The 24011-nt window shown below is 39.6% G+C and overlaps 2 protein-coding genes across 3 annotated transcripts; both read left to right on the top strand.

Moving 5' to 3' along the window:
* Positions 1-67: 67 nt before the first annotated feature.
* Positions 68-5088, top strand: cry5 (cryptochrome circadian regulator 5). Of its 2 annotated transcripts, none has more exons than XM_058630348.1 (11): positions 68-204; positions 593-814; positions 947-1141; positions 1225-1343; positions 1458-1612; positions 2164-2304; positions 2427-2594; positions 2695-2835; positions 3712-3863; positions 3945-4165; positions 4253-5088. In XM_058630348.1, the coding sequence occupies exons 2-11, from the start codon at positions 600-602 to the stop codon at positions 4303-4305; spliced, it is 1560 nt and encodes a 519-aa protein (XP_058486331.1). In that variant the 5' UTR covers positions 68-204; positions 593-599; the 3' UTR covers positions 4306-5088. The 2 variants fall into 2 exon arrangements, with proteins under 2 accessions (XP_058486331.1, XP_058486332.1); XM_058630349.1 differs by lacking the exon at positions 68-204 and adding an exon at positions 209-290.
* Positions 5089-5668: 580 nt separating this feature from the next.
* LOC131459988 (alpha-protein kinase 3-like) lies at positions 5669-22416 on the top strand. Its single transcript, XM_058630200.1, is given in 15 exon segments — positions 5669-5744; positions 9134-9240; positions 9348-9545; positions 10665-10786; positions 11092-11209; positions 11343-12510; positions 14088-16029; positions 17149-17296; positions 17528-17655; positions 17744-17779; positions 17880-18154; positions 20021-20109; positions 20212-20429; positions 20764-20812; positions 20927-22416. Coding segments are annotated over 14 exon segments (4878 nt in total). The 5' UTR covers positions 5669-5744; positions 9134-9163; the 3' UTR covers positions 21237-22416.
* The last annotated feature ends 1595 nt before the right edge of the window (positions 22417-24011 follow it).

Here is a 24011-nt window from a genome sequence, read left to right as displayed (position 1 = left end):
ACATCGTGTAGCCTCAACCTCGAGTATTATTGTCGCTATAGTGACATCTGGTGGATAAAGCTGCACACTACAATACAGCCAGAGCTTCTCTGATTGGCTGATTTGGCTGCAACGTCACAACCCTTCCTGTTTTGTAACATTCAATTGAGCACGTTATCAAACAAGAGTTTTTCAGTACATACCGTCGGAGTTGTATTAGTTAAGGTACATTTTTCTTTCACTTGTGTTTTGCTAAATGTTTGTTAAACTTGTGTATGTACCTACCTGACGCGGGGAGACGTTATCGTCTTGTAAGTCGTTTGTTTGTCTGTTTTTGTCGGCAAACATTTGCAGCGTGTTTGTGTAATTGTTTTACATTTTGGGTCCAACAAAAAGAGACATGCATTTGAATCAGAATGCGGCTCTTCCTGTTGTTTTTCATGAAGTTATTGCAAACGATATTAATAGAGTCTAGTTCAGGGACTCGAAAGACAATTTGAAAATGAATTGGAATGTCATTTATCCCAGGGGACAGTGAGAAGAACTGAGTTACATTGATTAATAACACATATCCAGACTAAAATGCAGTGGAATTTCTCTCATGTTTTCACAGGATCATCATGTCTCACATCTGCATTCACTGGTTCCGTAAGGGACTCAGGCTGCATGACAACCCAGCACTGGTGGCTGCTCTCAGGGACTGTAAGGAGCTCTACCCTGTGTTCCTCCTGGACCCGTACCTCCATAACAATGACTGTATGGGCACCAATCGTTGGAGATTCCTCATCGGATCCCTCAAAGACCTGGACTGCAGCTTGAGGAAGCTCAACACCAGGTAGAATCTCGGTGGAGAACTCCCAGAAGAAAATCCCAATTACACTTGTTCCATCATTTATCCAACAGTCTGAGTAATAATTGAGAATCATGGTCATATGATGTCATGTTGTGCTGTGTTTGACTCTTGCAGGCTGTTTGTCATCAGAGGCAAACCAGAGGACGTGTTCCCAAAGCTTTTCAACAAGTGGAAAGTAACAAAGTTAACCTACGAGTACGACACAGAGCCTTACAGCCTGAGTCGGGACAAGAAAGTAACAGAACTGGCCAAAGAACATGAAGTCGAAGTCATATATAAAATCTCACATACTCTTTATGATATAGACAGGTATGTACACTATCTGCCATCAGAGATTTAAAAACTGTGCCATGCAATGTTCAGATGATGAACGCTTTGTTTATCTTCTGTAGGATAATAGAGGAGAATGATGGCAAGGCTCCTCTTACTTATAACCGAATGCAGGCAATAGTGAAATCTCTTGGCCCCCCAAAGAAACCAGTCCCGGCACCAACCATGGAAGACATGACAGGTGATCAAATATCAGACACAAATGCAAAGGAATTCTCACTTTTCAAGTGTGTTGTGAGTATTCAAGTATGAAAGCACAAGTTCTAAATGTAACATACATGTTTCTCTGGTACAGAGGTGAAGACCCCTTGCTTAGAAAACCATGAGAAGAAACATGGCATCCCTGCACTGGAGGAGCTTTGTCAGGACACTGCAGCTCTTGATGAGGAGCTGTTTCCAGGAGGAGAACAGGAGGCTCTAAGGAGACTTGATGAACATATGAAAAGAACGGTATTTCACTGTTTCTTCCTACACTGCATGACTTAACATGATATATCCTTTTTTTATTTGTCATTTTATCATTATCTCTTACTCTCACTAGATACTTTATCAGTATGCCTGTCCTAGTTTGGTAATGCAAATATTGAAGCAATAATGGGCAAGAAAAGTGATTTAAGTGACTTGGAACATGGTATGATTGTCATATTTAAGGTTTATAGAGAATGCTCTGGAAAAGAGAAGATAACCTGTTGAGTGGCAGTTTCTCTTTGGTGCCAAAGGTCAGAGGAGACTGATTCTAAAATGATAGAAAGGCAACAGTAACAGTTACCGCCTCTCTACATGCCGATGTGTCCTTGGGCAAGACTTGTGCAACCCCACATTGCTCCTGATGGCTGTGACGGCAGCGTGTGGATAGAAAATGATAGAAAATGTGTTGCACATAGATATGCTACATGGTTATGGGGATGAATTGCAAAACTGTAATGTAAATCCTTCTGTTCCTAACATATAACAAACATGCAAAATGTTTGATTCATATTTCCTCTGTGTCCATGTTTCAGGGATGGGTGTGTAAATTTGAAAAGCCCCAAACATCTCCAAACTCGTTGAGCCCCAGCACCACAGTTCTTAGTCCGTATGTCACCATTGGCTGCTTGTCTGCACGAACCTTCTGGTGGAGGCTGACGGAGGTTTATCGGGGGGTGAGTGTCACCATATGAATGATGCTGAACGGTCCATGGCCTGAAATGGCATTGCAATTCAAAACCAATACATTTAGACAGGGAAATATGTGATATAAGAGCGAGATGTGTTGTTTTTGCAGAACAAACACTCAGATCCCCCAGTTTCCCTGCATGGTCAGTTACTGTGGAGAGAGTTCTTCTACACAGCTAGTGTGGGAATCCCAAACTTCAACAAGATGGAGGGCAACACTGTATGTACTCAAGTGGACTGGGACACTAACTCTGAATACCTGGCTGCTTGGAGAGAGGTACTGACATATATATAGTCCAATAGTGCTGTTAGTAAAAGAGTTTCCCCTGTTATTGAAATGATCTTGCCGCAATTCTGTGAATTGTACTTTCCTTAAGGCTCGCACTGGTTTCCCCTTCATTGATGCCATCATGACTCAGCTCAGACAGGAGGGCTGGATCCACCACCTGGCCAGACATGCGGTGGCCTGTTTTCTCACTAGGGGAGACCTGTGGATCAGCTGGGAAGAAGGACAGAAGGTGCTTTTGTTGTTGTTTCTATCAAACTCCCTGCAGGCATACAGTTGTGTTTAAAATAATAGCGTGTTTAAAACGTCAATAAAGCACAAAATCCTTATAATAATTTTTATTTCGATGCATTGGGAACACTACACTGTATCCATTTTTTAACTACTTAACAGAAAATGAAGAAAATTGAATAATCGGCTGTTCAAGAAAATAGCAGTGTATGCATTTTTCTTTAAAAACTAAAATATTTATTGTATAAACTGAAAAATCTTTAGGATTTAGCATTCCTGTGAATCCCTTAACTAATATTTAGTTGTATAACCTGTTTTCTTCATGTTTTGATTTAGAATATAATGTGCAGTGTTCCCTATGCATCGAAATAAAAATTAGGATTTTGTGCTTTATTCACGTTTTTAAACACACTGCTATTATTTTGAACATATATATATATATATATATATATATATATATATATATATATATATATATATATATATATATATAAATGTGTGTGTGTGTGTGTGTGTGTGTGTGTGTGTGTGTTTATTTATTCTTATTACTTATTTATATTACTTATATACTTAATATACTTATTTCACACCATAGCTAATTTTGTTGTACTAATAATAACATGCTATTACAAATGATCTATTTTTGGTTATTTAGTCATTTCTAATCTAATTCTCTCTAATTTTAGAGAGAGCCATTTCAAGCATCAATGAGGACATTGTTAAAATCATAATGAGTCAGAATAGTCTGGATATGAACCTTCTTGACATAAATTGGTCATATTTTCAGTTTTTGCTTTAATCACTCAGCATTGTAGGATTACTAAAGTTTCTTGGGGGGGGGGGGGGCTTCCTCTTCATTTTTTCTCTGCTCTTAAAGGTGTTTGAGAAGCTTTTATTGGATGGTGACTGGGCTCTGAATGCTGGGAACTGGCAGTGGCTCTCAGCGAGTACCTTCTTCCATCAGTTCTTCAGGATTTACTCCCCTGTCGCCTTTGGAAAGAAGACGGACAAACATGGAGACTACATCAAGTAAGATCGTAACTTTAGTTGCGCTTAAGTGACCACAATTTATCCGCAAATTACTTTCAACCGCCTCTGCTGCCTCTGCAGGAAGTACCTTCCTCTCCTAAAGAAGTTCCCAGCTGAATACATCTATGAGCCTTGGAAAGCTCCTCGCAGTGTCCAGCAGGCAGCAGGATGCATTGTGGGTAAAGACTATCCACAGCCTATCGTACAGCATGAGGTGATCAGCAAGAAGAATATCCAGAGGATGAAGTTAGCTTATGCCAAGAGGTCCGCAGACAAAACTGCATCACCCAGCAAAAAGCAAGGTATACTTTCATCAGTTTATCTCCATCCAGTGTTTGTCATGTTTACAGAAGAATCTGATTTCTTATTTATTTTTGTTTTCTTCACAGGTGTAAAGCGCAAGACATCTGTTGTTGACATGCTGAAGAAAAACAAAAGATGAAAGGCAAACGGTTCATTCAAGTAACATAAATGATGACAGCTGGATACAGATAACACAGGTTTTGGTTTTGGTCAGTTAGACTTTTCTTATGTGGACCCTACATTGTTTACATTTTTTTTCCCTTTTTTATTGTTATTGATTTCAGATCTGATCAATTATATTAGGCCAACTACAAATACTTGTACTAACCTTTTAATTACACCGTATCTCATATCTCCTCAGGTGTTTGTACACTGCCTGGCCAAAAAAGTCACACACTTGAATATTTGTCAGACCGTCTTTAGCTTGAACATGCCTCTGCCATGGCATCGCTTCAATAGGCTTATGCAATGTCACGATATCTTTTTTTCATCCACGGTCGCATACATTTTTCTTCAATAGCTTGTATTTATGATGGGGTTGAACTGCTGAAGCAAAGATTCTAATCCATGTGTGAAAATGATGTCTCATGTTCCCCAAGTTACTCTATACTAATTGAGCCTGATGAACCCTGGCATTGTCGTCTTGGAATATCCCTGAGAATCTTGGTCGTTCAGTATGTTATTGTCGTCCGTTGAACTCGTTTTTTGGGCACATAATGTTGCTGAATCTAGACCTGAACAACTGAAGCAAACCCAGATTATAACACTGCCCCCATAGTACGCACGATGCGAACCATGTGACTTTTTTGGCCAGGCGGTTTACATTTTTAAAGTGATAATGTGAGATAATCTTTTAATTCATAGCCAAATTGGCACTGTCTATGGTATGATAATTCAATTAAAAATAATGTTCCACATTTCAACACAAGCTTCTTTTTTTTTTTATCTTAATACAAAGATCTCATTGTTGCCACTAGAGTTCACTGTAACTCTTCCTGTATGAGGAGCTGTTTATTCATACAGTGCATTTGACATGGTATAAGTTAGGAGTCCATGATCACGATAGGCAAGTAAGTGCTATTAATGTGGAAGAAGAGCGTGTCAAACATGATTCCATACATTTACAGAAATATGTAGAATAGTCTTGGCTCTAATCAGCAGACATTTCAGTGTACAGCCCAAAAAAACATGATGAAAGTCTAAAACAAAAATGTTTATGTAATATGTCCCTCCCTCTTATGCTCATCAGTCCAAATAGAAGAATATACAGCATGCTACTTTCATGTGGAGCACTGCACAGCTAACACTGCTCCAGCCCTCCACATGTACACGTCCGTGTGTGTGTGTGTGTGTGTGTGTGTGTGTGTGTGTGTTTGAGTGTGAGTGTGTGGGGCACACAGCTGTCCTCTGACATCAAGTCTTCTTCTCCTGTTGCTGCTTCCTTGGAGCTGACACTAGTATGAATATACAGAAGATGATGTCACAGCCTCAGCATCGGCCGTACAAAGCCAGGCTCAGTTTCCACAGAGACGTGTCAAACATCAAAACAGTCTGCTGTCCAACTGTGCATGTGTATGGGTGAGTTTTTTGGGGTGGGGGGGTGGGGGGGGATGACACTTGGCACTCCGCTTCTCTGTTGTGGAACTCTTGAGACACAACCAGAGAACATATCGGACACAAACAACTCCATGTGGACTAAAATCATGTAACAGCTTTGTTTGCTGTGTTTTTTTTTCCTCGCATGCAGTGAGGGATTTAAAAGTTGACATGCCACAATGAATTCGGCAATTCCAGACCTATAAAATCTTGTAGTGACATAAGCCCCAGAATCACAGCCGTAACTGCCTTGACCTCTGTTTGTCCACTGCTCCCTCCCTGCCGGTTTTGTCAGCACCTCACCACTCACACCATCTTGGATCTGGGTGCTGTCATAGTTGGATTAGAACAGTGTGTTCCTGTGCAGCTGGTGTTTCATGCAGCTTAAATAGTAGTGATTTATACAAAGCTTATTTACCTCACGGGCAGCAACATCAAACCGTTAATGTCCATTTTGCTCATTTCTAATTTTACCAGTTTGAAGAATTGAAAAAAGATTCTTTCTGTGCCTTTTCAAGACCAGAGGGAGCATCATTTGTAAGAAACTGTTTTTCATTAAGTTACATTACAGACTCTCTTGGCTTAAAGTAAGTCAGTTCAAGTTTTCATCACCATTGACTGAAGATTACCACAACATCTGTGAACATGTCCACTTAACCACTTGAATTCTATGCTTTGATTGTTGACCAGCACAGAATAGAGCTGTCATTCAACATAACGTTACGAGTTGTCTGGCTGCTTTTTGTGAGTGTAGATACAGACACACAACACCTGCATATCACAAATAAGCTGTGCCTGTTTAGTTGCACAGACAATTCAAACCACAGTGATAGTCATTCTTGGCTGACTGAAGACAGGTGTGCCCCTTCGGTCACATCTGCTAAAAGTAACATCAGATAGAAAGTAGACTGGAAAGACTACAGCAAAAACAACACAATGTTAGCTTTCAGATAATGACATAACAGGAAATGCAGACAGACAAGAGAAAGGGTTAAGGAAAGGGTTCTCAACCACACACTGGAAGGACACTTAACTGGATGTCCATGGAGCTGGAAATGAAATGCTGTAATGAAAATAAGTAGTTGACAAAAACAAGGACACACGTTTGCACAGCTATTCTTCTTAAGACACTGCACTGATGCTTTGTCTAAACAAAGCGTATCCATGAATTGCTTAACCTTAACCCAACGTCAATTCAAATCTTAGTCCTAAATGTGACCAGTTCCTCAGATATGAGGTTCTGTCTTACTAGGGCCAGGTTTTGGTCAGGATGAGGACAACTGGTCCTAACGAAGTCAGTGTTTATGCCCAGAGAGGTACACACACACACACCTGAACAACAAAACTGGCTGTGTCCATTGCCACACTTACTGCATACTGTACAATTATATATGCAAAAGACAAAGCCCAATGTATAGTAATCTCAGTGAGCATTAACTGTAGCTGTAACTGTCAACTCTGTGACTAAGCCACAAAAGGGATTTTACAAGGGCTATACTTAGCAAAGCATGAGGCAATGAGCATGCAATGACAAAATCATGCCCCCCCCCCCCCCCCCACACACACACACAGAAACTCCATCTTCAGGTTTGGAGAGATATTGTTCAGATAGTGACAGTGATTATTATACTTCTGTGTTTTCATACCTGTGGTTCAGCATGTGATCATTGCTCTCAAACCATGCGGAGTTTATTCATATGAGGGGGGGGATTCACTCATATCCAAAGTCACGACACTGTCTGTCTGTCTGTCTGTCTCTGTGGTGTTTCCACACTCCAGTGTGCTTTGATCTCTCTCTGCACACCCCGTCCAGAATATCTACACCGCAGTGAGGCAACTGTGTTTTCCTGCCGCCTCACATGGAGCTGGCAGCCTATCACACATACACCGCTCCAACTCATACATGTCTGTCACGAGTGTGTACACTGTATATGTGCGTCTGTTAAAGGAATCACTTGTGGAATCTAATGTGAAAAGTCACATTTATTTAGTTGGAGAATTAAAGTTCTGTCAATGTACATAAAAATATCTACTGTGAATTCCATTCCATTAATCACGTTTGTCATGTCCAGTCAGTGAATCACCTCCCTGACTGGAAATGTGGTAAGTGTGGGGTTTACGGACGTGGATGAATGGATGGCACTGAAACATTTAAATAGCTGAACAGAGGGCACACAGGCATGTGAAATATGACAAGCGCATGTGGTAACATGAAATATAATTCCAATTGATATATTTGAACTTGATTTAACGAGTACTCAGTCATTTAGTGAGACTGTGATTCACATGTGTCTGTCGTTCACGCTGCAGGTTCGGGGAGTATCAGTTCATAGATGAGGCGGAAGGTTTGCTTGTTGTTCTCAACAAAGAAACAAACAAAACAAGATGGTGTTGATGATGTTTTTTCCCCACCTTATAACAACACCTGTATATTACAAAGAAAAGCAGCTGATCACTGTGTGTGTGTGTGTGTGTGTATACATGCCTGCATGCCTGCATAAAGATAAGAGCCCATAGCTCTTTGGCATTCAGTGGGATCTGCCTATATAAGGCTGTTCTATTCCTATTGCTTTGCCTCTGGGGATCTACTGCAATTGTCATTCAGGACAATGCATGTCAGAGAAGCTCTGATAAGCCACCATCTTGTGTTTATTATAAACACTGCACTTTCCCTTTTTTTTGGTTTGAAATTTGTTTTATCATATTCCGCTTATACACAGTAACACAGCGGATAATGAGTATATAAGCCCTAAATGTAATTTAAAAAAAGAAAAAAGAAAGAGAAGAAAACACAACTTTAAAGATACATAAAACAATGAAAACCAACAACAGCAAAAAAACTGACAAATAAACTAAAATATTTTTAATTATGTCATGTATGTATGGTTTTAGTCACCTGGGAGAGAATAGATGGACACAGTTTTAATAACACAGTTTCTGGATCAGAAGCTTGTGTTCGTGAATGAGTGATAAAAATGTGCGACAGAATCACATGATCCTTTATTATTGTCTGTGTACGTACTGAGCTAGACAGTGTGAGAAGCTATCAACTGGTCACAAGTGTCTCCTGTCATTTTCTCTGGGCCTATGTCACACATTAGTGCCAGAAGAGGAAAACACTTTGTTTTCTCCACCTATTTTGAGGGAAGCACCAAATCCAGGATGACCTTGTATTTGACGTTCGAGTACTGTGGAACTTTTCTCTTCAACAGGATTGTTTTGTTTCTCTTGCTTCCACACAGACTTTTTTTTTTTACAATACAATTGATATATAAAATGTATATGTGTGTGTATGATAATGATAATAATAATAGTCCAAAAGCAAAGTAAAAGTTTCGGAAAGTATGATGTGCTCTTGTGCCTATTTGCAGGCCAACTAAAAATAGTCCAGCAGCTTCCGCATGCTCATGTTTGATTGGAAATTGCAGCGCCTTAGCTCAGTGCAGTGGGGTATCTGTCAAAGGAGGGAAAGGACCTTGTGAGCGGTGAGTTAACTTCACACAAGAACAGCATATACCTTCTCTTCTTTTTATTTTAAATGTAATATATCATCTTTTGCTCCATGTGTTTATATTATTTTCCCAGGAACCCTCCCAAAAGGTGACAACGCAAACTTTTTTTTCCCCCCTTTTGGCATCCCTTGATTGGATGGAAAATGGGTTCACGAAGGACAACAACACGCTCCACGTCTTTGAATGGAAGGTCCAGCAATGGGGATAACGGCAGTGGGAATAGCCGGCCGAGTGGCTGCAGCTACATCTCTAACTTGAGGCCAGAAAACAGGTACAGATTTGGGATGAAAGTATGTGGCCTGTTATTACTCTGTTTGTTGCCATGGTCACCGGAGTTGAGATAAACTGCTGATTAAGAACAGCATCTCTGTTACGCATCATGGGCCCAGTTTAAATCAAGTGATACACTGACAACAGCTTCTGCATGGAAACAAAGGCTCTTCCTCTTTCACAACACACAAATCAGTGGGAACGGAAGGATTCTTTGAATTCAAAAGTATTTTTGAGGCAGTGGTACAGTGCAACTATCTGAATATTCCCGATTAGTTTGTATTTTTCTCTATACTCGGTAATTTCACTGTACAATAATCGTGAGGAAGCTGAGGAATAAGTGCCAATTTGTTATTAGAAAATCAACTTTTCAAACGACAACAAAAATCATCATACACAAAAACAAAGTCAGCTTTGAATTCCGTCAACATAAGCTGCAGAAAGAAGTGCTTAAACTTAACCGTGCAATTAATTCTAAGTGTGACTGTCTTCAGCATTAGTGTCTTATTTTCTGTGCTTAATCATGAGGAACATGCAGTGAAGTGTATCGTGTCCTTACACTGTGCGGTGACCCAACACTGACGTGGATGTCAACACCAGACGTGGATCAACCGCACAGAATATAAGCACGGCAGTACTGCTCTTGTAGTACATGCATGCAAGCCTTCATCTGTTCATTGTGATGCTTTGTGAAATGCATGTGTGGACTTCTTCTGCTTCTGCACTTCCTAATGCTATAATTGCTCTATATTGTAAACCATTCTATTTAAAGCTATGTTTTTCATTTCAGTGATTAATTTCATTTGGACTGATGAGACTTCTCGAATGAAGTGAGGTTTCAAATGTTAATCTGTTCTGCACCAATGATTTATGAAAAAAATATCTATATCCAGAGATGATGCGTATATAAATATATTAATGAAAGGCATTGATTCATGCATGCTGTTCCCTCCAGAGTTGACTTTTAGTTTAGTTAATGGTTTTTTTCCCAGCATGCTCAATCATAACTAACCATCTCCGTGCAGGGTCTACTCACACATCTGCTGATTTTAATCCATATGTTTGGAATCAAAATGTTACTCATTTACCGAATGGATCATCTCTCCCTTGTCCTGCACAGGAGCACTTTCTGCAGTGTGATGGCTCTGTTAACTGAGGAAACACAGCCGTCCTTTGAAACAACCCTCAAGTCCAAAGCTGTGTCGGAGAATTGCACTGTCAAATTCTCATGTGTGGTCACAGGTAAACACACCTTCATATCCAAATTTTGTGCAACATAATGAAACAGTACGCATTAATACACATTTTTTAAAGAAGTTAACAACTTATAAGTGAATCCACAAATAATGTTTTATCTCCAAAAATACACTGAAAATCATTTGATTTTCACATTTAACGAGCATCTGCATAATTAAGACTTAATAACAAAGCTCCTTGAAATAAATAAAAACTAAACAACTACTTTTGTAACTGTATGTTTTGTAATCGTTTAATCATCCAAGTCCGGATATCCTGGAACACTTTGCCTGTTGATCCTTTTTTTTCAGGACACCCTGTCCCCCAACTGACTTGGTATAAGGATGATATGCAGTTGGACAGATACTGTGGACTTCCTAAATATGAAATATTCCGCAATGGGCAAAACCATTCCCTGCACATTTACAAGTAAATATGTTTCAAAACACTAAAATTGTACTGCTCTAGACCAAAATCATCAACCTGTTATTCTGTAATATATTCTGCTTGGCATATTTAAATGAATTGTCATTTAAGGTTTGATTTGGTTTTGTTTCTGCAGTTGCACTGTGGAGGACGCAGCTATTTACCAGGCTTCAGCCATCAACAGTAAAGGCATTGTGTCCTGCTCTGGGGTTCTGGAGGTGGGTGAAATGAACGAGTTCAAGATCCATCAGCGCTACTTTGCAAAGCTCAAACAAAAGGCTGACCACCAGCGCAAGGAAACAACAGGTAAAGAAAACCAGGAGCCATTACGAACCATCAGTCCAGACCGGACACAGAGGAAACGCCGCTCCACAATGGAAGCCTTTCTCAGCACGCCTAGCTCCATGGAGGATGAGAGTCATGAGGAGAGTCATCAGGCCGTGGCTATAGAGACTGAGGTCAGGCTACAGAAGGCCACTGAGGAGAGGGTCGAGGAGAAGCCTGTGACTAATGGACAAGTTGTGAATGAAAATGGAAACAAGGCGGGGACACACATAAATGACACTGCCCAGAAAATGTTCACTTCACACCAACCCAAAACACCCTTTGTCAAGAAGAAGATTAAAATTTCTAATGCAAAATTTTCAAAAGCAGATACACTAAGGGAGAAGCCATCTGAGGTCAGAGGAGCAAAAGATGAAACCTGCACAGATTCAATAAAGTCTAAGGGGACTTCAGAAGAAATAATTAAAGTAGAGAAGAAGTCTGGATCACGGATTGTGGATTCAGGCTCTAGAAATGTAAGAGAACAACATGGGACATCAGCAACACATGATGCTGCGGAGATGCAGACTGAGCAGCTCACAGTATCTCCTACTGTTTTTACACCTGAAGATCTGCGTGTGTCAGGAACTGAAGGCAATCACGTTAAAAAAGTCGGGAATGGGGGTGGACACAAAGACACTGAGGCAAACTTAGAAAAGCGGAAACGATTTCTTAATCTTTACCCAAACCATACCTCATCACAGCCAAGGACGAGTATTGATTCAACGCGCCTAAGCAAATTAAAGGAGGGCATTAAAAAAACTGACAATGCTGCCGCCATGGATATTGGTGAGAGGCCAGATAAGTCCCCTGCTGGACCGTTAGCTAGAGCTGACCTCAAGTCAGTGAACACACAGTATGGTAGCAGGGCCTCTTCGTCTGAGCGTCCCCGCGAACAGGCTGGAGATCAACTGTCAAAGAAGGAAACGAGTCCCTGTCTGAAGAGTGTGTCTGAGAATAAGCCACTTCTGCCCAGTGAGGTGAGTGAGCGCCTTCGCATGAGCTCATCAGTGTTTTGTGCTGCCAACATGGGCCTCATCAGTGGCACAAGCATCACAGAGCTATTTATAGCAATTACAGCAATATAACAAGTATTCTCTGCTGTGTGTCAGGCATGAAATGACGCACATGCTGACAGTTAAAAAAGCTACAGACAGGTGATAAATTTAAGGAAAACCCAAAGAATGTGTGGAGAAACCGGATATGGCTTCTATCCAGGGTGTGACAGGTTTGATGTCATTAGATCTCAGCCCTGAGACTTTGGACTGACATGGCATCATCACCAAAACACTAAATGAATTAATATCCTTTAGAGGATGATACTCCACAAACTTGAAGCATCAATGCCAAAGTGCACTGAATCTGTTCTGGCAGCACACAGTGGCCTAATAACTTACTGAGACACTTTACTATTGTTGCGTGACTGCACATTGATGGATTTGAAATACAGCTAAGCAGCAATTGATTAGTTTAACACTTTAATAAAACAATTTTAATTGTTTTTGTTTCACTTTTTATTAACTTTTTTTACAAGCATTTTGTGGTTAGGATATGTTACTCTTGGATAAAGCCAGACTACGTATAACCACCTTTGTGCTATTTTAAACCAATTGGCTGCTGGCTGTTGACTCACAGTATATTTAATCTGCAAATATTCAAAATATTTTGACCTCATAATCTAACTCTGGAACTTCCCCCCAGAAAGTATCATCCTAGACTTTCAAACTATTCCTTTAGAAATGACTGTTGTTAACTGTGTAACATAATGTAAAATAAGTGAACTCTTTATTTTATTGTATGTTTTTGTAATAATACTATAGAATTGTGAACATTTATTTTACAGCGCTTATGCAGTCATCCAGACCTCAGCTGCATGTCTCAGTGCTGACAACACTGAGACCTGAGATAAAACACTGCATAGCTTGTGTGTCTCTTAAAATTATTTGCATTCCTTCCTGGGGTAGAGTCAAATACCATCTCAGCACGAAGGGAAACAAGCAGACACACAGTTTGAGGTATTTTAACTTAAGATTTAAAACTGTAAAAGCTAAACATTTTAAAGTCAGTTATGTTGTTGCCATTTGAGGCACAATTAAAAGATAGTTGGAGGCTAAATTTGTTTGCCCTGAGCTTGTCTCATTAGATGAGACGTGCTTCTTTCATATGCAACAGATGACCACAGGCAATCACTCCATCCCTGAAACTGTCAGTCAGTACTGACACGTGTTTTTACTTTTTCCAAGTCAGTGTCCTCAGATTTGTCTACAAGCATCTTCAATCTGTCAATAACAAATATAGCAACTGTTCAAGCTTTTGAACCTTTCAAAATATAGATTTTCTGATTTTCCCATATTACCAATTGACTTACGAACTATATCTTTTCTCTGGCTCATACGTTTCTTTTTCCTCTCATGTCTTACCATTCCTTCCTCTGTTTGTTGCTGGTTACACTGTTGCTGTTTGTTAAATTGTATGTGCTTTTCCATGTGTTGCATAGCGAGGGATAAGGGACTAAGTATTTACAACTTGTAAACATCTGTTTGTGTTCCGTCCCAAGGTTACACAAGCACATACAAAGATGGAACGGCCTGATGCACCTGCCGACCTTAAGATTCCACTCGACAAGTGTAAGATGGATGTGTCGCCACGACAAAAAACAGGAAAAGTCGCTCTTGACAATATTACACGGGACAAACGGGATCATTCCAGGGAATCACATGAAAGCCATCCAGTCTTTTTTAGAGACCGACAGAAGTCACCCATGGAAAACCTTGAGACCAACCATGAATTTAACATTTCACCACCGACACTGCAAAGCCAAGTTGATCCGACTATGAAAGCTGTTGAAGGGACGAGAATGCAGGTTGATGACAAGGTTAAGAGTAACAAGGAAGGTGAGTTATTAATGAAGGCCGACAACATGGCTCCAAATCATGTAGTTGAGATGGAGATTGAAACTGCGGCTCCACGTGTGGTTGAAAAGGCCAGAGATGCAGTGGATAACAACGACACTGTCACTGTGGAAGTGTCTTGTGAAGAGAAGAAGGAGCCATCGTCAAAATTGGCTGAAGAAAGTTGTTCCAAACTGCAGAACATGAAGTCAAATATATCAGACACTGCTATGCCACATCTAAAAAATAATCCAGAGCATGTAAACACACAGGAGCAAACTGTAGACTTCAAAGAAATTACAAAACCTGTGTCAAAAGTCATATCTGTAGCTGAACTTCTGAGATCACAAATAAAAGCACTTGAGCTTTCAGTAGATAATACTGTGCCCACTGTACCATTTCATGGTGACTTTGTACAAGAACTAACAACAACTGCTGCAGAGACACGTCGGGGATTAAGGACTGAAGTGAAGAAGTCGATACCTGAGACCATCACTGCTGAAGCTCCTCCTATGACCATAAAGGCAACACTTATGGAGGTATATCGTCAACTAAATCTATTTGATCAAGAACCAATTCTGACTCAAAGTCAAACTTCATTGCACGTTAAGTCTGTTCATTCTTCAGAAAAAGATCTTGTTAAAGAAACTACAGGACTTCAAAAGAATAATGACGATGTTGATATTAACCAGAAAACTGGAGCATCACATCTGGTTCCTTTGATAGATCAACCTGCTGTAACGCTCACTGAGAGTCAAAGTGGCAAAGATACATATCTTCCCTCAACTTGTAAGGATAGAAACACACAACCATCTGGAGTTGCCAGCCAAGGATCTGGGAGTTCTCTAAAGGCTAGTCGTCAGGAATCAAAAGAAGCTGTTCCGAAGCACACCCAAGATAAACCTGTTCAAGGAAAAGATATGGATATGGAATTTGATCCGGAAATTAAACTCAATGGTAAAACTGGAAGGGAAACTGAAAATGATTTTGCAATACCTTTCGATCAGTGCAAAATGAAAGACACAGTTTCTCCAAGGAATTTGCAAAAGTTTCCCGCTCAAAGTGTATTTACTCTGGAAACACCAGAGAAAACTCCTCAGGTTCTTCAGTCAGACAGCTCTATGGTTGAGGAATATTCAAGGAATGACTCCTTAACCAATCCAACACTTGAGGCTAGTCCATTGTTAAAGAAAAGAAACTGTGTTTCCCCTATTCCCTCTGCTACCCCACAAGAGCTGGCCTCTGGTGCCCGCCGCAAAATCCTAGTGCCCAAGGCCAAACCTGATGAGGCCACAGAAGCCACCGAGGCCACAGAGGCCACATCACCTGCTGATAACCAGGATCAGAAAAAAGAGGTTTCTACCCCGAGCAGCAAGCTTTCTGTAAGTCCTGTGACCCCCTCTACGTCTCCAAGCCTGTCTCGGCGATCACCTCTACTCCAGCCTCCTGGTGAGAGAACCTCTCCTGTGGAAAGGCGTTCTCCGCTCCTGAACAGGAGGAAGACTACAGTGGAGGCTCAACCTCCAAGCCAGCAGTCCACAGAGAAGATCCACGACCGGCCCACTGAGGAGAAACCTACTGAGAAGATCAAGCATGACCCATTCAAAGGTAAAACTCCTAATATATCAGTATTAGATTAGACACTATAGTAGATATCAGAGCATGCTAATAGTCACCTGGTAGACATGAGTCACACGGTCCTCAGAATAGAACCAAAGTCACACAGATACACAGATATGGTTCAGAAAGAAAGTCATTTCTGAGGACATATGAACATTTGGGACTTTAAAAAAAAAAAAAAAGACAATATTGTTTATTGTAAAACAAACACTAACTATATCAGTTGCATATTCTGTAATTGGATACCACAGTTCCCAAAGGTTTGGAGTCTCTGAACTCTGTTTTCTCATCACCTTGTACACTTTATTTACTGATGCACACAAAAATATGTGGACTTACTACGAGAATTTATTGATCTAGTTCTACACCAGTTGGTTAAACACGTGCTGTAGCCAGTTACACACTCTTAACTACGATTATGCAGATGTTGTGCTTCTGCGTCATAACCACACTTCAGTCGCAGTGTTCAGTTATTTACAGACAAATCACTGACTCAAGTTTTTTCACCTCAGTTTCTCACTCATCACAAGTTTATCAGGCTGACAAATGAAAATCTCTATACATATTTTTTCTCTCTATATATAGTTTAGTTGTATTTACCCTATTTCCTGTACATATAACCAAATTTGTATTTTTATGAAATCTGGTCCAACATGGTATATATATTTATTTATTTATTTATGGTATATATTTATGCCTTACATATATAATTTACATCCTGTTACAAACCACAGTTAGTCCATTAACAGTCACACAGGTACTTACACTAAAAATGCTAACTCTAACTGGTTCCCAGCACAATTTGCAAAGTGTTGACATTTGAATTGGCAGTTGAGTAATGAATATGTAATTTGATTTTCTGAATTGGTTTTTGAATAACAAATGATGTAGGGATGTTATATGCTGTCAACATTGTATTATGTACTATTTAATTTGAGTGAAATTGAGGTTCACTTATTGTGCCATGTTGTATAATACATACAGTAAAGGATTTGTGATATAGCCAAACAGTGTTTAGTATGTATTGTAGATGATAATCTGTCACCTGGTAAATAGCAGAATGAATATGCCATGGTTTCTTAAAAATGTGTTTGTCTCTGCCTGCAGCTCCTCAAGTTATTCGCAAGATCAGGGGCGAAACCTTTGCAGATGCCTCAGGACACTTAAAACTGTGGTGCCAGTTCTTCAATGTTCTCAGCGACTCTACAATCAAATGGTACAAAGATGAAGAGGAGATTGTGCATATAAAAAGAAAGTGAGTCGTCAAATGAAATAACAATGATATCAATGGCCTGCATGTCACATAAAGTGTAGTAAGAGTGTAAAGAGGGAAAAATGGTTTTCACATGACTTGATGGAACATAAAATCATATTTTACTTGTTGATTCAGATTTGTGGTAAACTCAGTCTGGCTCATATTAATTATAACAGCAATTGTATATGTTATTGTTTATTTGTTTTATTAATGTTTTTCTTTCTCTCTCAGTGCAGGAGACGAGACTCAGGTCAAACTTGCCATCATACAAGCATCATGCAGAGACACTGGTGTTTACAGATGCTCCATTACAAATGAATATGGCACAGACTCAACAGACACACTACTTAGTGCAGAAAGTATGTAGTTCTCTATTTTACATTTTGCATAAGCTAAACTTTTTTCTTTGCATTACTTGGTTATAATGCTTTTGGCTTTTCTTTTCAGTCTTAACAGGAATGTCCCTCCGAGAGGATCTTGGAGGTAAGATAAGATCTTTACATGTTTTAGTCACTGATTTTTAAGCCCGATGTGCTTGTCTTGTAACACTTGTGATGTGTTTCATCTGTTACTGTTGTTACAGTTGGAGAAGAAATCGAAATGACGCCCATGTTATTCAACAAGGGTGTTGCTGACTCTGGGATGTGGGGCAATAAATTATTTGGTCGCATTATGATGCAGGAGTCTCATATCGGCGATGGCTGCTCTCGCAAGGTCTGGAGAGCAAAAGTCATATATGGTCTGGAGCCTGTGTTTGAGTCTGGTTATACGTGTATCATTAAAGTACGCAACCCTATCGCCTATGGAGGCAAAGGAGAAAGCTGCCTGACAGAGAGAAACCTGGACATCATCAAGCAGGTTTGATTTTATAATTTACTTGTGACTTCCTATACTTTACTGTATACAACCTGTAAAGGTGTTAATCCTACCACCCACATAGAATGTCTATTGATTTGTAGAAACTTTAAAACATATGTAAAAATATTAACAAATGTCCATTACATTCAAACCATTGCCTAATGACTTCACTTACTGCTGATTAAGTCTCTCAGCTCCACACAACTATCTCTCTGTCTCTCTGGTAGTCCAGCATTTTGATGGGATTAATGCTTTCTGTCCTCACCTGACCCTATGGAGGACTGAAAGTGCCAAAATTAAATAAATAAATTCACCATTAAATAATTACTTAGATGTGTCATGGAATTAAATACATAAATGTGTTATTAAATGTGTCATTCATTCATTAAAATACCAATTCATTGTAAAAAACATATATCATTATTTCACTATTTAATTGATTACTTTTCAACAAGGTTGTGTGTTGCAGTGCATCATGAATTTATTGTATCTGTCAAACTCGCCCATCAAAGTCAGTGGGCGGGGCTAACGCTGATCTAGTCTGATCCATTGCTTTGGTCTGAAGTAGCATGCCTGGTGATGGTTCATCAGGTATCTGTTGAGCCAGAGGAGTCCTGCTCAGAGCTTCCTCAATCAAATTAGCTGCTTCTCTCAGCAGTTCCAGGCAAGTTTACGACATCTTGTCCTGCACCTTGCACGTTGTCCCAACATTGGGGTTAGCAGGCCATTGATAGAGTATCGAAACCAACGTAGTGAATAGCGCAACCCAGTGTATAAGAATGTAGCTCTAGCTCTGCATCAATCCATTATCTGGAATCAATTTGCCGTGACTTGATGCGCAGGGTAACCAATCAGGTGTTAGAAATCCACCCACTGACTTTGATGGCTGAGGTTGACAGATAAAGATAAATAAATTCATGATGCACTGCAACACAGGACCATGACATAATTAACTAAATAGTGAAGTAATTATATATGTTTTTTACATAAAATGAATTGGTATTTTAATTAATTATTAATTAAATGACACATTTATTAACACATTTATGTATTTAATTCCAATTTTAATTCATTAATGACACATTTTAGATAGATAGATAGATAGATAGATACTTTATTCATCTCACAGAGAAATTCACAGTTCACAGTAATGGTGTATTTATTTATTTATATATTTAATTTTGGCACTTTCAGTCCTCCATAGACCCGTTCTGCAGGTGTATACACACAAACACTTCCAGGGCTGATAGTATTGCTTTTCATTTGGTGCTCCTCCACCACTCAGTAGCTCGTCATGGCACGGTTTGGCTCTACACGGTTTGATATGGTTTTCTATTACCATAGTGACTTGTAAAGCAGGTATTTTCGGTGTACTGAATCAATAGACTCAGTACACCAGACTCCTCTGTCAAATGTTGAGATTTTAGACATTTCCTTGTTAAATATTGGAGATTTTTGTTTTAACTGATCTACAGTTCGGCATTGTTCGGTTTGATTCTTGTGTCGGATGTCGTGCTCATGACTCATCCAGTGACGATGCTCACACACACAATCAGTGACCGGCAGTCCCTAAGGTTCTCAGCTCAGCTCGCTTGGAACCTTGTCAGAGCAGATACTAAAAAAAGTGGCAGGTACTATCACTAATGGAAAAGCAAAAAAACAAAAACAAACATGTGCTGCGTCGTGTCGTGCCGTGCCCGGACTGTGTAGTGGAAAGTGCCAATTGCTTCTGTTCACAATGACCAAAGGCTGAACAGAAATCCCAAAAAAAACATTACGCACTGCATCTTTAACACATACATTTTTATAGGTTGAGCTTTCTTTGCTTTACTTGAGCTTTGCTGTTCTCCAATGGTCTGCTTACAGGAGTGTAAAATTCAGAACCTGGCTCGTGAATATTGTAAAATCTTCACTGCAGAGGCAAGAGGGATAGAAAACTTTGGCCCCTCGCTTGAGTGAGTGCAATCACTTTAAGGATAAAATCCCAAATATTATTCACAGTACAAGGGCAACAGAGCCTTCTTTAAAGTTATGCACATCATTGCTTTGTTACACAGGGTGGTTCCAGTCTACTTGATGTACCGACCAGCAAACCCCGTCCCTTATGCCACGGTGGAGGCTGATCTGACAGGAGTCTATGAAAAATTCTGTGACGTGGATTACACTGGCAAGAAAGACATGAGGACTGGTTCTGTGGCGGAGCAGAAATGCTGTGCCCTGCAGCACTGGATCTTTCAGTGGACCAACGGCAATCTGCTACTCACTCGGCTAGAAGGTAGTCTGATTCCACAGAGCTATGTGACACTTACCTTTACCCTGAAATGTGTGTTTGAAGATGACCATGATACTGTAGAGGCAGCCTCTATAAAGCAAGGGCCTTGCTTAAAATACATATAAAAGGCTTGTTCTAAAGCAATGAAATCAAAATTATTATTATTAAGTGATTATACTTATGCCAACCTATTTATGGGCAGCATAAATTAATTTGAATGTCTTTAATGTTGTGTCAGACCTAATGAGATGTAAATTCATGATGCATGCTGATCAGTTGTGAAGGTATTACTGTAGACCACAGAAAAATGAACTGATTGCATGGTTTTACTTTGCAGGTGTTGACACCAAGATCACGAATGTTGGGATTGCAGTCAAGTCCACTGGGTCAGTATATTTGTATTGCGTAATATATGTTATTGTGAAAACCTCCTTTTACAGCTTATTTACATCATTGCTGTTTAGGCCCGCAGTATTTGACTTTGTTGTGTTTCGCTGCAGGCATCAAGGTCTACCTGTTGAAGGGAATCCCAAAGTTTTCGAGCGCTTTGTCTCGCAGCACCAGTGCAACTACTTCTGTGGTCTGCTTGGCCTGAGGTCACTAAAGGTCGTAGACTCGTTATTGACACCAACAAAGTCCAAAGGCTCGAAGAGCCCGTTACTTCAACGCAAGTTGGCTGCTGCTTCCCCTCAGATGGGTCGGAAAGCTGCTGGCAGCCCCAGACTGCCAAGGAAGGCTGAGCAAGATGGTATAAATACTCCCACTAAAGAAAAAGCTGTGGATGCTCCAAAGGTTGTAGTGTTTATCTAAATATTCATAAAATGCCCAGGAAGAGCTAGAGGGAAAACAGACACCTGATGAAGACCAGGGAATTCATTTTTAATGGCTACCATTCCTTGCAGTGAACACTTATTATGGACTGATGCTCTCACATGTTGTGGTGAATCTCTGTGTCTTGCATTTATGCTCAAATCTTAGGACTGATGCTGTTAAGCAGTATGAAGGAATCGCTTTCCTCATTTTGTATTCTATAAATCCACATGCTGTTTTGTTACAGAGTGTGGCTGCCTGTCTGAGGGTCAATGTATTTTTACTATGTTATTCTGCACTGAAGCTGCATAATGTGGCGCCCACTATGCAAATGTCAACCTTTAAATGTAATGAGCACAAATGTTATTATTTTACCGTTTTGCAACCAGTTATTTTGCAGTCAAATGTAACTTGAAACGTGACACCGTTGTACAGTGGCTGATGGTGCAAAGCTTTTATTCTTTAACCTGTCATGTTTACATGTCATTGTGCAATGCACTGCATTTTAGAAACTGCACATTTGAATGCAACTGGCTGTAAAAGAAAATATATAAATATGCCTTGTATGTTTGGAGAGGCTGTGCATATTATGTGCTTTTTAAACTCTAAACGTCATTCTTAATAGAAAATGATCACATTATATATGTCGCCTTATAAACAATTGCTCCAGTTATCTGACAGGACTCTTACATATTATTTACATATTTGGTTTATTGGGTAGTTTCATTTAGGCAATTCTTTATTTTTTAGCTTCCACCTTCATCAGAATTGTTTTAAAGGCAGAAATCTGATCTACTTTCATTATACTCTTTCTATATGCTAGACAACTGGAAGGCACAAAACATCTATAAAAGGGAAAAGTGAAAATCAAATAAATCAAAGAATCATGAAGAGACAGATAACATCAACTCACAATAATAATTTTACATCAAATTATTGTTTGCAGGTTTCATAAACGGCATTAAAAAACAATGTTACAGATGAGGCTGATGGAGAGTATATTACTTTTGCGTGTATTTAGTCGTGAACTAAAGTACTGGACACATACTTTTGACTTGATGTTGCTGGAATGAAGAAGAGAAATGGTCACCTAACGTATTACAAGTCATCCTGATGGGCACATGAATGTGTGCATCAGATTTAGCAGCAGTATTAAACATGCCGTTACATATTCACTACACTATCAGGGGTGTTGCTCGCGCTGTGTTTGAGGGTGGAAGGCTGTGAGGCATTATCATAATCATTTGTGATTCACAGTCATTAGTGAGTCATCATTTATGTAAGCAGTGGCCTCACACATGTGTGTGAACAGTAGCAGGAAGCTTTAAACACTTAACCAGAAAAGACTTTAATGTGAGGTAGCAGTATGATCTTGTCAAACAATCCATTTGTATCATGCAAAATGAGTAAATTATGAACTATGAAGGACCTTTGAATTGTGATTAAGAAGTTTGAACGGTGGAGGGCAGCATTTCACCTCTCTGTGTACAGCTTGCCGTCAATGATTAGAAGAAGCCCTGTTTTATGGAATGGACATGACAGACAGACATCCCTTAAATTAATTGGAGATAAAGAGATCTTTCCTTTTTCTCTTTCCTCTTTACCTCCTTCAAGCTGCTCACACTTTTAATTGCAGTGGGAATCAGCAATGCTTCACTTTTTCTATACTGACTCGCACATGTGACAACATGGAGAAGACTGGGCCTAATAAACAAGACATTCATGCCACCTCCCCTGCATCACAGATGAATGCAAAATGAAATGATTCAGGTTTTGATTTGATCATAATCTCTTGGATTGGCACTTAAATCATTCTGACAATTCTGCTATGGGAGAACAATATTGAATTACTAGTATTAGATCATAAAGAGTTTTGAGCAATATTGACTAGATACAAAACTATAATTCAGCCTTTCTGGCAATTGGGCAAGAAATGCCTTTTTATTAGGTCAAAGGATTGAGATGGTTTGAGATGATAGAAAGGCAACAGAAACTTGTTTGGTATGCATCTCTGAACACACAACACATCGAACCTTGAGACACATGGACTACAGCAGGAGAGGACCACAAAGCTTACACATAATATTAGGGGGACAGCTGATGAATGGTAGAGTGAGTTGTCTTTCAGCTGGAAGTTAGAAAAAGCACAATATAAATAGAGACCAGTTACCACTCAAAATGGCACCTCCTCATGTGCCATATTGTGGGTAAGTATTCATCCGGTGTGCATGAAGCTCACCACAGCAACCACTGGGTATCACAACATGTGACATGTGGGTATCATAAGGTATCAATAATATCTGCAACAAAATACCCTCACTGTCACCTGTCATAGGGACATTTATATTCAAGAGGACAATAAAACATCCAGCAGCTTCAGTGGATGAGAAGATATTGTTTAAATTATAATGGTGGCTCTTATATCTTTTCAGTCACTTTACATTTTGGTATTACCACAAAACCACAGCATTTGAAGGCGAGGGTTGCAGTAATTTGATTCAGTGCTTGAGTGCTTAAATATTGAGTATATATGGAAGTATAGATTCAGGTATTCAGATTATTTTTTATTTTTTGCAGAAAAACAAAATAAAATATCAACGTGAGGTTTAAAAACTATCTGAGAAAAGAAAACAGTGTAATGAATACCTGAACTCTGCAGGGTTGTGGGAATGTAACAGCTGACACTGTTCAATGAATAAACATGCAAACATACAGCTGGAGCCTCATATATACATAAAAATACAGCATATTCTGTATGAGCCATGCATGTATAAA

Source organism: Solea solea, chromosome 5 (genome assembly GCF_958295425.1).
Source record: "Solea solea chromosome 5, fSolSol10.1, whole genome shotgun sequence".
Lineage (NCBI taxonomy): Eukaryota > Metazoa > Chordata > Actinopteri > Pleuronectiformes > Soleidae > Solea > Solea solea.
The sequence above is the reverse complement of the archived record's forward strand: the minus strand, read 5'-3'. Positions and strand labels throughout refer to the sequence as shown.